The sequence below is a fragment of the Hyperolius riggenbachi genome, chromosome 1, assembly GCF_040937935.1.
Source record: "Hyperolius riggenbachi isolate aHypRig1 chromosome 1, aHypRig1.pri, whole genome shotgun sequence".
Lineage (NCBI taxonomy): Eukaryota > Metazoa > Chordata > Amphibia > Anura > Hyperoliidae > Hyperolius > Hyperolius riggenbachi.
In genome coordinates, this window is record NC_090646.1 from 277,889,276 (window position 1) to 277,903,994 (window position 14,719).

At 44.1% G+C, this 14,719-nt stretch overlaps 1 protein-coding gene across 2 annotated transcripts in view; it reads left to right on the forward strand.

Annotated features, from left to right (window-relative positions):
- LIN54 (lin-54 DREAM MuvB core complex component) overlaps positions 1-14,719 on the forward strand; it is a 70,868-nt gene that overhangs the window by 3,493 nt on the left and 52,656 nt on the right. For both annotated transcript variants that reach the window (XM_068233621.1, XM_068233622.1), the window contains exons 3-4: positions 4,014-4,128; positions 6,709-6,854. In XM_068233621.1, coding sequence (XP_068089722.1) covers positions 4,014-4,128; positions 6,709-6,854 — 261 coding nt within the window. The remainder of the gene's footprint in view (positions 1-4,013; positions 4,129-6,708; positions 6,855-14,719) is intronic.

The following is a 14,719-nucleotide window of genomic DNA, read 5'->3' on the forward strand; positions in this document are numbered from 1 at the left end:
TTAAAGAGAACCCGAGGTGGGTTTTAAAAATCCTAATTGCACACAGAGGCTGGGTCTGCCCAGCCTCTGTTACAATCAGCGGGTAGGGAAGGGACGCAGGCGGGGAGCGGCGATATGGAGGAGGCGGGGGAGCAGCAGAGAGTGACAGTGGCCATGTAAACAGCCTGCTATCGACACGCTGCGTGTAGCACGGCGGTTTGATTTATGGAGGCCAGCAGAGCACAGGGGAGGGGTCTGGGGAAGAACAATATAGCAACAGAGGCTGGGCATTATATGCAGACCCAGTCTCTGTGTGCAATTAGGATTTTTAAAGAGAAATTCAGCTTTTTATTGCAAAAACCTCAATATTATTGGCCTAACTGAAACGCTGCATCTCCGCGGCTGAACACTAACTAAATCCCCCCCAAACTCCCCGGGGCACACTGCGGGGAGCGTTTCTGTGAGAGGCAGAGCTTTCAGCTGCAGCTCTGCCTCTACACGCGTCTAACGGATTGCTGCCTCCGCCTGCCGCTCTGTCTTCCTTCACTGAGAGGAGAGGTGGAGATACGCGCTGATAGACTCGCATGGAGGCAGAGCTGCAGCTGAAAGCTCTGCCACTCGGGACAGCAAAATCCACAACCAAGAGAGTCGTGGATTTTACAAGGGGAGCTTGGGAGGGATTTAGTTAGAGTTCAGCCGTGGGGATGCAGCGTTTTAGTTACGGCAATAATGTTAGAGGTTTTTGCAATAAAAAGCTGAATTTTAGGAGACTTCAGTGTTTCTTTAAAACTCACCTCGGGTACTCTTTAATGGATTTCACATCTGATTTTAGCAAATGTAAACAAATGCAAAATTATTGTTTCAGTTTGAGCAATTTCCAGCATCGCATTGTTTGCTGAAGGTCTTGTGAAATAATAGTGTATACCGGTATTTTTAGGAATGTTTGAAATATGAAAACTGACATTTCTTACCTCCTCATGAAAATGTTCATTGCCCTGCTGTGAGGATGAACAATTGACTTGAGCGCCTTACCAGGTTATACAGATTAGTACTTCAAAAAGTGACAGAAATCTGCATAAGCGTTCTGAGGTTCTATTCACAAAGGATGATTGTGTAGTGCGGTTGAACATCAATCTGCTGCTGTTTAGTGGATACAAATTGTAGCTTTGAAAATTTGGTTTGATCAAAAGTTTTATAGACATTCATTGCTAAGAAACCAAGGTGTGAGGGATATGGAGGCTGCCATATTTATTTATTTTCTTTTTAACAATACCAGTTGCCTGGCAGTCCAGCTGATCTTTCTAGTGAGTAGGGTCTAAATCGCATGCCTGAAACAAACATGCAGCTAATCTTGTCAGATTTGTCAGACATCTCTGCATGCATGTTCAGGGTTTATGGCTTAAAGTATTAGAGGCAGAGAATCAGCAGGGCAGCCAGGCAATGTGCATTATTTAAAAGAAAACAAACATGTCAGCCTCCATATTCCTGAATAAATACATATAGTGCCATCACTTTGAGGACAATGCTTATGCAGGCAATCTTTATTGGGATATTAGTAGAAAAACGGCCAAAAACACCCCATGGGGTTTTGTGGAGCGCTGTGTCAGCCGATGAATCATTGCAGTGGTTAGCGTGCACACGGATGGCTTATAACTTGATGTCTTCCATCTACACCAGTCGGAGCAAGCCGTTGTATAAGCTGCATCACGTAGAGGGGTGAGTCTTGTGCGCAAGTGAGTCCTGTAATACAAAGGTGAAGATATCTGCCGTCCCAAGTACCCTGGGAACTGGTGAGGCTTACCCATTGCCGTTTCCATATCAAAGCCGTTTTTTCTACTAATATCCCAATAAAGATTGCCTGTATAAGCATTATCCTCAGAGTGATGGCACTATATGTGTTTATTCAGTCTTCCTATGTTGTTGACGTCACTCCTGCAATTTTATAGTCTGTAGGTGCTTTATGCGTGTTGATACTGCAATTTTTTTTGAGAATTCAACAGCCTCCATATCCCTCTCACTTCGGTTCCCTTTAAAGGGAACCTAAAGTCTTGTATAAAAAAAAAAAAAAGTTTTTCATACCTGGGGCTTCTACTGGCCACCTGCAGTTGCCTTGTGCCCGTGCCGGTACTCAACGTTCCTTCGGTCCCCCGCCGCAGCTCAATTTCTATTTTGCCGACTGATCCTGTTGCTAGCCACTGCGCTATGAGAGAGAGTACGCACACACGGCCAGCAACAGGCTCAGTCGGCAAAATCGAAACTGAGCCACGGTGGGGACTGGAGGACCGTTGAGTACCAACGCAGGCACAGGTTTATTTTGTTTTTTTCTTAACAAGACTTTTAGTTCCCTTTTAAAGCAAATCTAAAGTAAACATGAATAATTGTATCTTTTCCTAATTGTAAATGGAATCCAATCTCAAGGACTGCACACCTGTAGATAGTGAATGCTTGTGCAGGATCCCAATGATAAGTAATCCAAATAATTGAAAGGAGGGGTCCACATCTTGATCAGGAACCGCATTTAGCTTTTATTGTTCCAGCACACGTTACAACATCTAACCATCACAGTTGACAATCGTTTTGTGGCTCTAAGGGTCCCCTTTGTCAGGCATAAGCAGACAGAAACATGTTTGCTTATGCCTTAACAAAGGGACCCTTAGGGCCCCGAAACAATCGTTCAATGGTTAGAAGTAGTAATGTGTGCGCTGGAACAATAAAACATTGTTCCTGATCAAGACTGTGTGGGGACTCCTCCTTTCCATTATTTCTTATTCTAAATAGGACTTTCCTGGACTTCCTCATCCCTTGACTTCTTTTACAGGTTAAAAATCTATGGTAGGTTTCAAGTCGGAGCTGTCTCAGGTGAAGAAGGCTAGTTTTCAATGTTTATTCAGTTCTCCAGACACATTTAGAATTATTGCAATTTTATCTTTTCTCTGCTCTAAAGTTATATACACGTGCACACACATGCTCTCAATCACTCACTCTGATGCCAGCAGTCTGTTGCTAAGCAGAGATGACCGCGCGGTTCAGACAGGTCTGTAAAGCCTTGGCCACAAACTGTCACCCAAGGGATTGTATCTCAAGTGTGTACCCACATTTAGTCCTTCCATGCCAGAGGCTGGTGGAAGGGGAATAGAGGCAGGAAGCTGAATAAGGGCCAGTGCACACCAAACAGCGCTAGCGTAATTGCTCAGCGCTTTTTTAAGTGATTTTTCAGAGCGATTCTTGGCATGTGCCTAGTGATTTTTCTAATTTTGGTGTAACGTTTTTTTTTTTAATTGTTTTTAAAGTAGAGCTGGAACTGAACAGCTTCTGTAACAAAAACGCTTGGAAAATTGCTCTGTTCTAGTGTTTTTCAGTGCGATTTTCCACTTTACTGTACTTAACATTGAGGCTGAATTGCCTCAGAAAAGCGCAGAAATCCTGCAAGACCCGCGTTAGGGAGAAAATCGCATCTCTCTGGTGTGATCCTTCTCATTCAAATATATTAGCCAAACGCTTTTCGAAGTGCTAGCGTTCTTAAAAGCACTCAGGTGTGCCTCAGCCCTGAGTGGTTAATTAGTGGCTCTAAGAATAGCAATGTTCCCCCTTTCCTCCCCCATGTACTTCAATCCCTTATAAATCACAGCCGTGCTGTGAGGCTGTGTTTACATCTGTATTGCCAGTTTCAGCTGCTCCCCCGCCTCCTGCATAGCTCTGGTCCCTGCCCCTGTCCCTTCCCTCCAATCAGCAGGGAGGGAAGGGATGCAGGCGGGGACTGGAGTTCTGCAGGAGGCGGGGAGAGCAGCAGACTGACACTATAGAAATAAACACAGCCAGCTCTGACAAGCTGTTTTTTCAGCAGCGTGGCTGTGATTTTGAGGGATTGCAGAGTGCAGGGGGACCTTAGGGGGGTTTGGGATAGCAACAGAGGCTGGGCTGTATAGGCAGATCCAGCCTCTGTATGCAGATAATATTCTTCAAACCCACCTCGGGTTCTCTTTAAGTACACATAATCTGTGGCTTTATTTTACATACAATTTATGGTTTTACAGATTGCTAAGAAAGTTCCTGCATCATCCTCTGGTGCTGTTATTACCAAATTGATCATTGCAAAACCATTGAACAGCAAGCCGGGACAGACTACCCAAGTGTCATCTGTGCTAGCAGGTAACTACAGATATCACCTGTTGCAACAATTGTTTGTTTATCCCACCAAGTTGGGAACTGAGGAAATGTCCAAGTTGTAATAGAGCTTTTTAGTTCAAATAAACATTGTGTTGTATTTTACATTATTATAATTTTTATTTGTTTACTTTTGCAAGTCCTGCATCCACAGTTCTGGACAGTTGATTGAGAATTTTGCAAATGCCTGAAAAAGATTTGTGATGCATGTGCAGCTGTAAGCTGTGGTCTAAGCAGCATGCAAGGAAATGTTTGCATTAGGGTGCATTCACACTATGGGCTTGATTCACTAAACCGTGATAACTTATCATGGCCGCGCTAACAATCGTGAAAATTGGTGATGGCGCGTGAAACCGCGTGGATCGCATTGTTCTAACTCTGTAAGGACGTTTTCATTTAACTTGTGTGTTATAACACATGCAGTGTCCATTACAGTTCACCCCCATTATAATGCAAACGTAATGCAACATGGGCAGTGTGAATCCACCCTAAGGCTAGAAACCCACTAGAAGAGCTTTTCTGAGCGCTTTGTGATTTGAAAAGCTCTAGCTAATGTAATGCTATGGGTGTGATCCCACTTGAGTGATGTGATTTTATAAAAATCCCCCATAGAATTGCTTTACCAAGAGCTTTTTCAAATCACTCACGCTTACAAAGCGCTCCCAGTGGGTTTCTGGCCTAAGAGCCCTTTTCTACTAGCAGGGTTTTGCAATCCAATTCCGATGGCTTGCGGATTGCAAAATGCTAGGTACTTAACTATGGGGCTTTAAAACATCAGGGAGCCTGTTGGCAAGAACAGGATCACTGGTGCACGATCCTTACACTCCTCTGCTAGTAACAAAACCTGCTTCACCATCTGTCCTGCTCCACTGACTCGCAAATAAGCTGAGGGGTAACTTTTCAGCACATTTTGTTGGGCTGAAAAATTAGGCTTATACGCAAGTATATAAGGTATTTTTAGAACATGTAGAGTACAATGTCATTAAAGGAATAGTATCAAACTTCATCAATTTCTGGCAGTAGCATAAATCAAAATTCAGTCAACAGTCTGATGGAACACAGCATATCTTTTTGCTGTGCAGGGTCTTATTTTATTTATTTTACCTTATAGATTGCGTCCCCTGAGAAACTGACGGGGAATGGGGCAGCTCATTATATGAGAGGGGATTCCTCTATGACAGTGTAGCAGTGCCTATCCTACTTTCCCCACATCATAGCGCATTATTCAGCACATGACCCGCCGAAGTAGCCCGCTATGAGGAGCGAGAGACAAGACAACCTCTCTCTCGCTCCTACTCTGCCCAGCCAATCTGCCCCAGGAGGCTTCTGTGTGTCGGGCTGCCGCCGCCGCATCGTCATTGCTGTTTGCTACGGAACGGCAAACACATTAGCTGGAGGAGGGCGTGTCATTGCTCCTGAAAGCATTGGAAGCAGGAGCGGAAGGGGAGGAAGGCTCATGACACGCCCTCCTCCAGCTAATGTGTTTGCCGTTCCATAGCAAACAGCAATGACGATGCGGCGGCGGCAGCCCGAGCCCGACACACAGAAGCCTCCTGGGGCAGATTGGCTGGGCAGAGTAGGAGCGAGAGAGGTTGTCTTGTCTCTCTCTCTCTCCTCATAGCGGGCTACTTAGGCGGGTCATGCGCTGAATAATGCGCTATGATGTGGGGAAAGTAGGATAGGCACTGCTACACTGTCATAGAGGAATCCCCTCTCATATAATGAGCTGCCCCATTCCCCGTCACCGTCAGTTTCTCAGGGGACGCAATCTATAAGGTAAAATAAATAAAATAAGACCCTGCACAGCAAAAAGATATGCTGTGTTCCATCAGACTGTTGATTGAATTTTGATTTATGCTACTGCCAGAAATTGATGAAGTTTGATACTATTCCTTTAAGGAGGGTAAGCACAAGATAGGCTTGCATAGAGGGCAACCAACTAAACTTGCTTTTGGAGAATAACCTTCGCCTCCCGGGTACATGGACCACCACTGTACACAGGTTGCTCTCTTGGAAAAAGTCTGAACCCTATAAGCCTTTAAAGCAGCCTGGGGGCAGCCCTCCTAGGGAGGGTGACAACACAACATGGTGTCATCCATGAGGTATGCCACCTACCAGTTTACATTTTAACAATTTTAAGTGATTTATTTTGTTTGTTTCTTCCCCTCCACTATCCTTTACAAAGCAATCGCAACACTATACCATTTTTTTTTCACCATCTGGTGGGGAAAATATTTTCTAGCCCAATTTTTTTTCTCCTGTCACAAATCGCAAACACACTGCAATTGTGCCTTACACCTGTCAAATCCTGGCACACTAGCTGCGGTAGAAATAGAGAGAAATTGACATTTCTTATTGGAAAAGGGGCCTAAATTATATTATTATATTTATGTATTTAAATGAAATAACAGAAACATGCCCTGACTAGTCAAATGCGTAACGAATTGTTAAAAAAAAAAATTTGAATGTGGACACTTGTCCATAATTCACTGATGTCTGTTATGCTTGTGCAATACTCGTATGTGATACAGCATGGTTAATAGTTAGTTTTATTTTCATTTGCAGGCAAAGTGCTTTCTCACATTAATTCTGGAGCTCAAACCAAATCGATAGCTATTAGTGAAAGTGGAGGAGTAACGGGGACATCTCTGGATTCAGCACAGACATCCAATAAAATTGCCATATCTCCTCTTAAGTCTCCTCCTGCCAAGGTACCTCTTTTTTTATAATATCAATAATCTATTGGGGATACTTCATCTATTCACTTACCTTGAAAAAGAAATCTATGACCATTTTATACAGTCATTCTATATCTCCAGCTAACCTCTTTCTGGCTGCTAGTCATGGAAAACGTTTTTTAGGTTGGGATTGCTTATGTACAAGGGTTATATGAAATGTGTCTAGATTGTTGAGCAAAACGTCTACATAACAATGTGTTACTTTCACTATAGCAAAACACTTCTTGAGCTCAAGGAACCAGGAGGGTAATAAGCTTGTTGTCCAGGAGAAGGGCTAAGGAGGAGTGAATTAGCACTTCTATGAGACTATAGGACCAAGCAAATCTGGACCAGTTTTTGGCTTGAGTAATGAGGCTCTCTGTCCCCCTCCGTTATGGTAATGAGACCCCCCCCCGAGCTAGTTCCTGGTCGTGGGAGGGTTTCTGAAGACTGCGCATGCGCTGCCCGGCGACACACATCCTTGGATCATGTGCCCATCACCGGGAGTGCTCTGAGCTGCTTGTGGCAGCGATGTGCTTATGGCTTCATTAATAAAGATTTGATCTCTCCCCCTAATCAAAGGATGTGCGTAGCTTGGGGGGACAAAACTGCTCCTCCACTATGAAGCGTGTTTAATGAAGCCGGTAATACAGCTCGCCTCCGCCGCAATGGCGGGTGATGTCACTTTTGGAAGGTATGAGCACTCCTGTGTGTTTGCCGTGTTCCCCTCTGGCCACCCAGAGACCCGCTGTGCCCTGCATGTGTGCCTGGGGAAGGGCGGGCTCTAGAATGCCATACTGTGTACCCCCTTCCCCTGCATCTGTACCTGTTGCCCCCATATATCATTTCTCCACCTTTACCAACTGCCCCATCCTCCATCCCCCCCCCCCCCCCCCCTTGTGGCCACTGCCCCCTCATATATCTCCCCTCTTCTGTAGCATATCTCCCCACCACCTGTACCTACTGCTCCCCATATATCCCCCCCCCAACCTGTATCCTCTCATATCTCTCCACCCCAGCCACCTGTAGCTACTACCCCCCCCCCCCCCTCAATTTCTCTCACCTGTAGCCACTCCCCAATATATCTCCCTTTTCTGTATCCCCTCATATTTCCCCCCACCACCTATACTTACTGCCGCCCCATATATCTCCCCTCCCGCCTGTGTCCACTGCCCCCCCCCATATATCCCTCCTCACCTGTATCCCCTCATATATCTCTACTGACTAGGGTTGCCTCCCACAGTATATTGGTATAGCGCGCCTGTGCAGTCTTCAGCGACCATCCCATGACCAGAAAGTAGGTGGTGGGGAGGAGTACTTGTTACCATAACGGATGGGGACAGAAAAGAGAATGGGGGAGTGGTGGCAGGCATGAGGATGGAGAGCCTCCTTATACATGCCCGTTTCCCCCCCGATTGTAACATTTTCATTGGATATAAGATATCCCCCCCCTCCCCCCCCAAAAAAAAAAAATCTGCATAAAATTGCCAGCGGCATAAGCGACTGCTGCAGTGGTGTCTGATTTTTTTTTTGGGGGGGAGGGACGACTTGGGCGGCCAGCTCTGGTCAGGTCATGTTCTGGCGAAAATATACAGGGAGTGCAGAATTATTAGGCAAGTTGTATTTTTAAAGAGAATCTGTATTGTTAAAATCACACAAAAGTAAACATACCAGTGTGTTAGGGGACATCTCCTATTACCCTCACAATTTCGCCGCTCCCTGCCGCATTAAAAGTAGCCAAAAACAGTTTTAAAACATTTGTTTGTAAACAAACAAAATGGCCACCAAAACAGGAAGTAGGTTGATGTACAGTATGTCCACACATAGAAAACACATCCATACACAATCAGGCTGTATACAGCCTTCCTTTTGAATCTCAAGAGATCATTTGTGTGTTTCTTTCCCCCTGCAGCTCACTTAAGAGTTACAAGCTGATTGTTTACTCTTGCAGACAGCTCTGCCCGGTTGTCTGTAATTCTGCAGTATGTGACTCATCAGTATGTGAACAGAGGATTTATCCAGCTTGTAAAAGATAAGAGAGCAGAGAAAAGCTGGCTAATGTAAATAACACACACACACACACACACACACGGGGGAGTGTGCATAGAGGGGGCATGCATAGCAGATCACACTGAAGAGTTGGCAGCCTTCCAGACACAGGACAACAAGTCCCACAGGGGAAAGATAAGCTGATTTATTACAGAGATGGTGATAGTATGCCAGAGCACATTATAATAGGTTTAGTAACCTGTAGGATGGTAGAAAACACAATGACATTTTTGTTACAGGGTCCCTTTAAGGAATAATTTTATTATTGAACAACAACCATGTTCTCAATGAACCCAATAAACTCATTAATATCAAAGCTGAATATATTTGAAAGTAGTTTTTAGTTTGTTTTTAGTTTTAGCTATTTTAGGGGGATATCTGTGTGTGCAGGTGACTATTACTGTGCATAATTATTAGGCAACTTAACAAAAAACAAATATATATACCCATTTCAATTATTTACTTTTACCAGTGCAACCAATATAACATCTCAACATTCACAAATATACATTTCTGACATTCAAAAACAAAACAAAAACAAATCAGTGACCAATATAGCCACCTTTCTTTGCAAGGACACTCAAAAGCCTGCCATCCATGGATTCTGTCAGTGTTATGATCTGTTCACCATCAACATTGCGTGCGGCAGCAACCACAGCCTCCCAGACACTGTTCAGAGAGGTGTACTGTTTTCTCTCCTTTTAAATCTCACATTTTATGATGGACAGGTTCTCAATGGGGTTCAGATCAGGTGAACAAGGAGGCCATGTCATTAGTTTTTCTTCTTTTATAGCCTTTCTTGCCAGCCACGCGTGTGATGGAGCATTGTCCTGCATGAAAATCATGTTTTTCTTGAAGGATGCAGACTTCTTCCTGTACCACTGCTTGAAGAAGGTGTCTTCCAGAAACGCAGTAGGACTGGGAGTTGAGCTCAACTCCATCCTCAACCCGAAAAGGCCCCACAAGTTCATCTTTGATGATACCAGCCCAAACCAGTACTCCACCTTGCTGGCGTCTGAGTCAGACTGGAGCTCTCTGCCCTTTACCAATCCAGCCACGGACCCATCCATCTGGCCCATCAAGACTCACTCTCATTTCATCAGTCCATAAAACCTTAGAAAAATCAGTCTTGAGATATTTCTTGGCCCAGTCTTAACGTTTCAGCTTGTGTGTCTTGTTCAGTGGTGGTCGTCTTTCAGCCTTTCTTACCTTGGTCATGTCTCTGAGTATTGCACACCTTGTGCTTTTGGGCACTCCAGTGATGTTGCAGCTCTGAAATATGGCCAAACTGGTGGCAAGTGGCATGTTGGTAGCTGCATGCTTGACTTTTCTCAGTTCATGGGCAGTTATTTTGCGCCTTGGTTTTTCCACACGCTTCTTGCGACCCTGTTGACTATTTTGAATGAAAAGCTTGATTGTTCGATGATCACGCTTCAGAAGCTTTGCAATTTTAAGAGTGCTGCATCCCTCTGCAAGATATCTCACTGTTTTTGACTTTTCTGAGCCTGTCAAGTCCTTCTTTTGACCCATTTTGCCAAAGGAAAGGAAGTTGCCTAATAATTATGCACACCTAATATAGGGTGTTGATGTCATTAGACCACACCCCTTCTCATTACAGAGATGCACATCAGCTAATATGCTTAATTGGTAGTAGGCTTTCTAGCCTATACAGCTTGGAGTAAGACAACATGCATAAAGAGGATGATGTGGTCAAAATACTAATTTGCCTCATAATTCTGCACTCCCTGTGTGTGTGTATATATATGTGTGTGTGTGTGTGTGTGTGTGTGTGTGTGTGTGTGTGTGTGTGTGTGTGTGTATATATATATATATATATATATATATATATATATATATATATATATATATATATATATATATATATATATATATATATATATATATATATATATATATATGGTACTTATCCGTTAGCCAGGCGCATCCGGCAGGTGGCGCTAATTACTATTCCCCCTCCAGGCCGACATGGATAATATATATATATATATATATATATATATATATATATATATATATATATATATATATATATATATATATTTCCCAGAACGTCTCAGGACAGCAACCCTGAGACTTGTCTCCTTCCATAATTCACTGGACAGGAAGCTAGATAAGAATTTGCATAATAGATTAGATAGGGATTAGACAGGTATATACAACATAGTTCCCGCTTACCCCATCAGTTGTTATCCTGTCCAGCAGGATGCTAGGTGTGGGGATATGGCTGGCCACCCATGCTAGTTGCAGGAGCCGCTGCTTGTGTGATCTCCCTGGCTGCGCAGGCTAGTTGTCCTCGCGCGGGATCACGCTGCACGCTGTAGCCTTCCCCAGGATGCGGAAGTTCGTACGGATTCCGGAAGTCCCGCCCGCGCATCACGTGATTGGCACCCACGTGACCAGAAGCCGGAAGCAGGAAGTCTCCTGGCCCGGCGTGCGCTCCAGTGCAGCGTTTAGCACGGATTCCTCCGGACAGCGGACGTGCAGGCTGCAGTAACCACTTGGAAAGCTGTGGAATCTTCTGGACTGGTAGGATCTCTGGTGATAGCCAGGGATAATGTTATTATGCTGTGGGCAGGTACATTTTACTTAACTAACTTAGTCACTCTTTACAGTGTCTGTGACTATGGAGGCTGCCTCTGGATCTTCCTCCCAGGGCTCTGTGGAGTCAAGCTCCGTACCCTCTCTGGTATGCATCATTGTGGTTCCTTGATTCATATTGGCTGATTATTGAGGGTTATCAGGCTGATTGGGGTTTTTTCTTTGTGTTTTATTTTAGCCTAAAACCCGGAAGATGGACACTAAGTCTGATAAAGAACTCCCTAACAAGCCTGATAAAACTGACACTGATAAATCTAAAGGCTCTGAAGCTAAAGCATCTCATAAGCCTTCTAAGAAATGTGCAGTTTGCAAGGGTCATTTGTCTTCATCCTCATCTAAAATGTTATGTCAGTCTTGTACAGATAAAGTGGTCAGAGATGAATCTCCTTCTATGTTTAAAGATTTAAAAGGATGGATTAGAGCAGAAATCTCTTCAGCAGTAGAGACTATGAAAAGCTCAGCTACCTCTCCAGTAAGGGCAGGTTTGACAGTCCTACCGGGACCCTCGGGTTCTGTGGCTACTAAACAGCCGGATCGGGCTCCTGAAGGTACCCCTCCGACTAAGAAGAGGAAATTAGACGTTGTGCTTTCAGAGGAATCAGAAAGATCCGAGGGAGAAATGGAAATTTCTTCTTTTGATGAAATACCTTCTGAAACAGATAATGTGGAAGAAAAGAGTAGTAAATGCCATAGGTTTGCTTTCTCCACTGACTTTATGAAAGAACTGTTAGAGGCCATGCACATGGCAATGGGAATTGCTACAGAAAAGAAAACATTAACACCCTTAGATCAAATGTATGAGACTTTATCTGAACCTCAGATGTCCTTTATTCCTGTGCATAATAGTCTTAAGGACATCATTAAAAGAGAATGGGACAATCCTGAAAAGAGAGCCTTTTGGCCTAAGTCTTTGGCCAAGAGATACCCATATAGCGCAGAAGATCAAAAGTTTTGGGGGACCTCACCTAAACTTGACCCTTCACTATCTAAAGTGTCCAGAAGGTCGGATCTGCAATTTGAAGATTTCGGTTGCCTAAAAGATCCAATTGACAGGAAAATGGATAACATCTTAAGAAGGGCATGGGAGGCAGCTTCTTTAAACTTCAAGCCTTCGGTAGCATCTACTGCAGTGGCTAGATCCCTAAAGTTATGGATAATGGAAGTCCAATCACAGATTGCGTCAGGCATCCCTAGAGAGGAAATATTGAATGCCTTCCCTAAGATCCTACATGCCACTAATTATCTGGCGGATGCAGCAGATGACTCAGTACGTCTAACGGCTAGAACAACAGCTCTGGTAAATTCTGCTAGGAGAGGTGTGTGGGTAAAAACCTGGCAGGGTGATACCTCTTCCAAGTCTAAACTATGCGGAATTCCTTGTGAAGGCAATCTCTTGTTTGGAACAAAGTTGGAAGAGACTTTGGAAAGATCTGCAGATAAAAAGAAAAATTTTCCAGTTAAGCGGAGAAATTTTCGTTTCAATCGTTCCTTTCGTCCTTCAGGAAAACAAGAAACAGAAAATAAGAATATCCAGAAGAAGAAGTGGGTACCAAATAGAACGCAGCGGCCAAGAGGAAATCCCTCTTACTCCAATCCAAACCCTCCAACAAAACAATGACGCCAGGATACCGGTGGGCGGCAGACTAGCCCATTTCTTCGAAAAATGGCAGGAGACATTCCAGAACAATTGGTTGTTAAACATAATCTTACAGGGATACAAAATAGAATTTATCAAGCGCCCACCGACACAGTTCTTTGTGACTCCCTGTCCAAGCAGTCCAGACCAGGCACAGGCATTACTAAACGAAGTAAACTCTCTACTAGAAAAAAGAGTCATCAGACAAGTCCCAAGATGCCAGGAATGTCTGGGATTTTACTCTCCAGTGTTCCTGATAAAGAAGCCTCAAGGGAACTACAGGTTTATCCTGAATCTGAAGAAATTAAACAAGGCAGTCCGTTACAGGAAATTCCGAATGGACAACATTCGCTCAGTGATAAATCTGCTACAAGAGGGCTGTTGGTTAACCTCTCTAGACCTCAAAGACGCTTACCTACATCTGCCAATTCACCTAGAATCACAGCAATTCCTGAGGTTCGCAGTGGTTCTACACGGAGAGGTAAGACACTTCCAATTTAGTGCCCTCCCCTTTGGTTTATCTTCAGCCCCATGGCTATTTACCAAAGTTATGGCAGAAGTTTTAGCTGTCCTGAGACTAGACTCTATCCAGATTATGGCCTACCTGGACGATTTACTTCTTTGGGGTCCCTCTGTCCACTCAGTAAATCTCCAAACAGAGTTCACACTTGATTTTCTTCAGTCCCTTGGGTGGGTAATTAACTGGGAGAAATCCTCTTTAAAACCTCAGCAGAGTATGGAGTTCCTGGGCTTTGTGATCTGTACTGGCAATAAAACACTTGTTTTGCCTTCCAGGAAATCTACTGTTTTACTAAATTCTGTTCTTTCTTTTCAGAGAATGAAGATCATTTCTCTAAGAAAAGCTATGGCGCTACTGGGCTTATTAACAGCATCGTTTCCTGCAGTACAATGGGGTCAACTTCATTCGAGAGTACTTCAAAGCTGGATTTTATCCAAATGGGACAAGAGGTTATCTTCCCTAGACAAGAAGTTTCAGATTCCTTGGAGTGTCAAGCACTCTCTTCTTTGGTGGCTGGAGGCAAATCATCTCTCCAGAGGAAATCTTTGGGACTTTCCAACCCAGACTGTAATAACTACAGACGCAAGCTCCGGGGGTTGGGGAGCACATCTGAATACTCTTCTTGCTCAAGGTCAATGGTCGGCACATCTTCACAAACGATCTTCAAACAGCAGGGAGTTGCAAGCTGTATGGGAAGCACTTCAGGCATTCCAGACTCAGATTCACCAATCCCATGTGACTATTCGTACGGACAACAGTACAGTAGTGGCCTACCTGAACCGGCAGGGGGGTACGAAGAGCAGAGTCTTAAGGTCCCAAGCATCAAGGATTCTTCATTGGGCAGAAAAGAGTCTACTTTCCTTAAAAGCAGTACATCTGAAAGGGACGCTCAACTATCTAGCAGATTATTTAAGCAGATGGAACCTCTCTCAAGACGAATGGAGCCTAAACGATCAAATATTTCAAGAAATATCGAATCTCTGGGGGGCTCCACAAGTAGATCTGTTTGCAAGACGAATCAATACGAAATGCCCT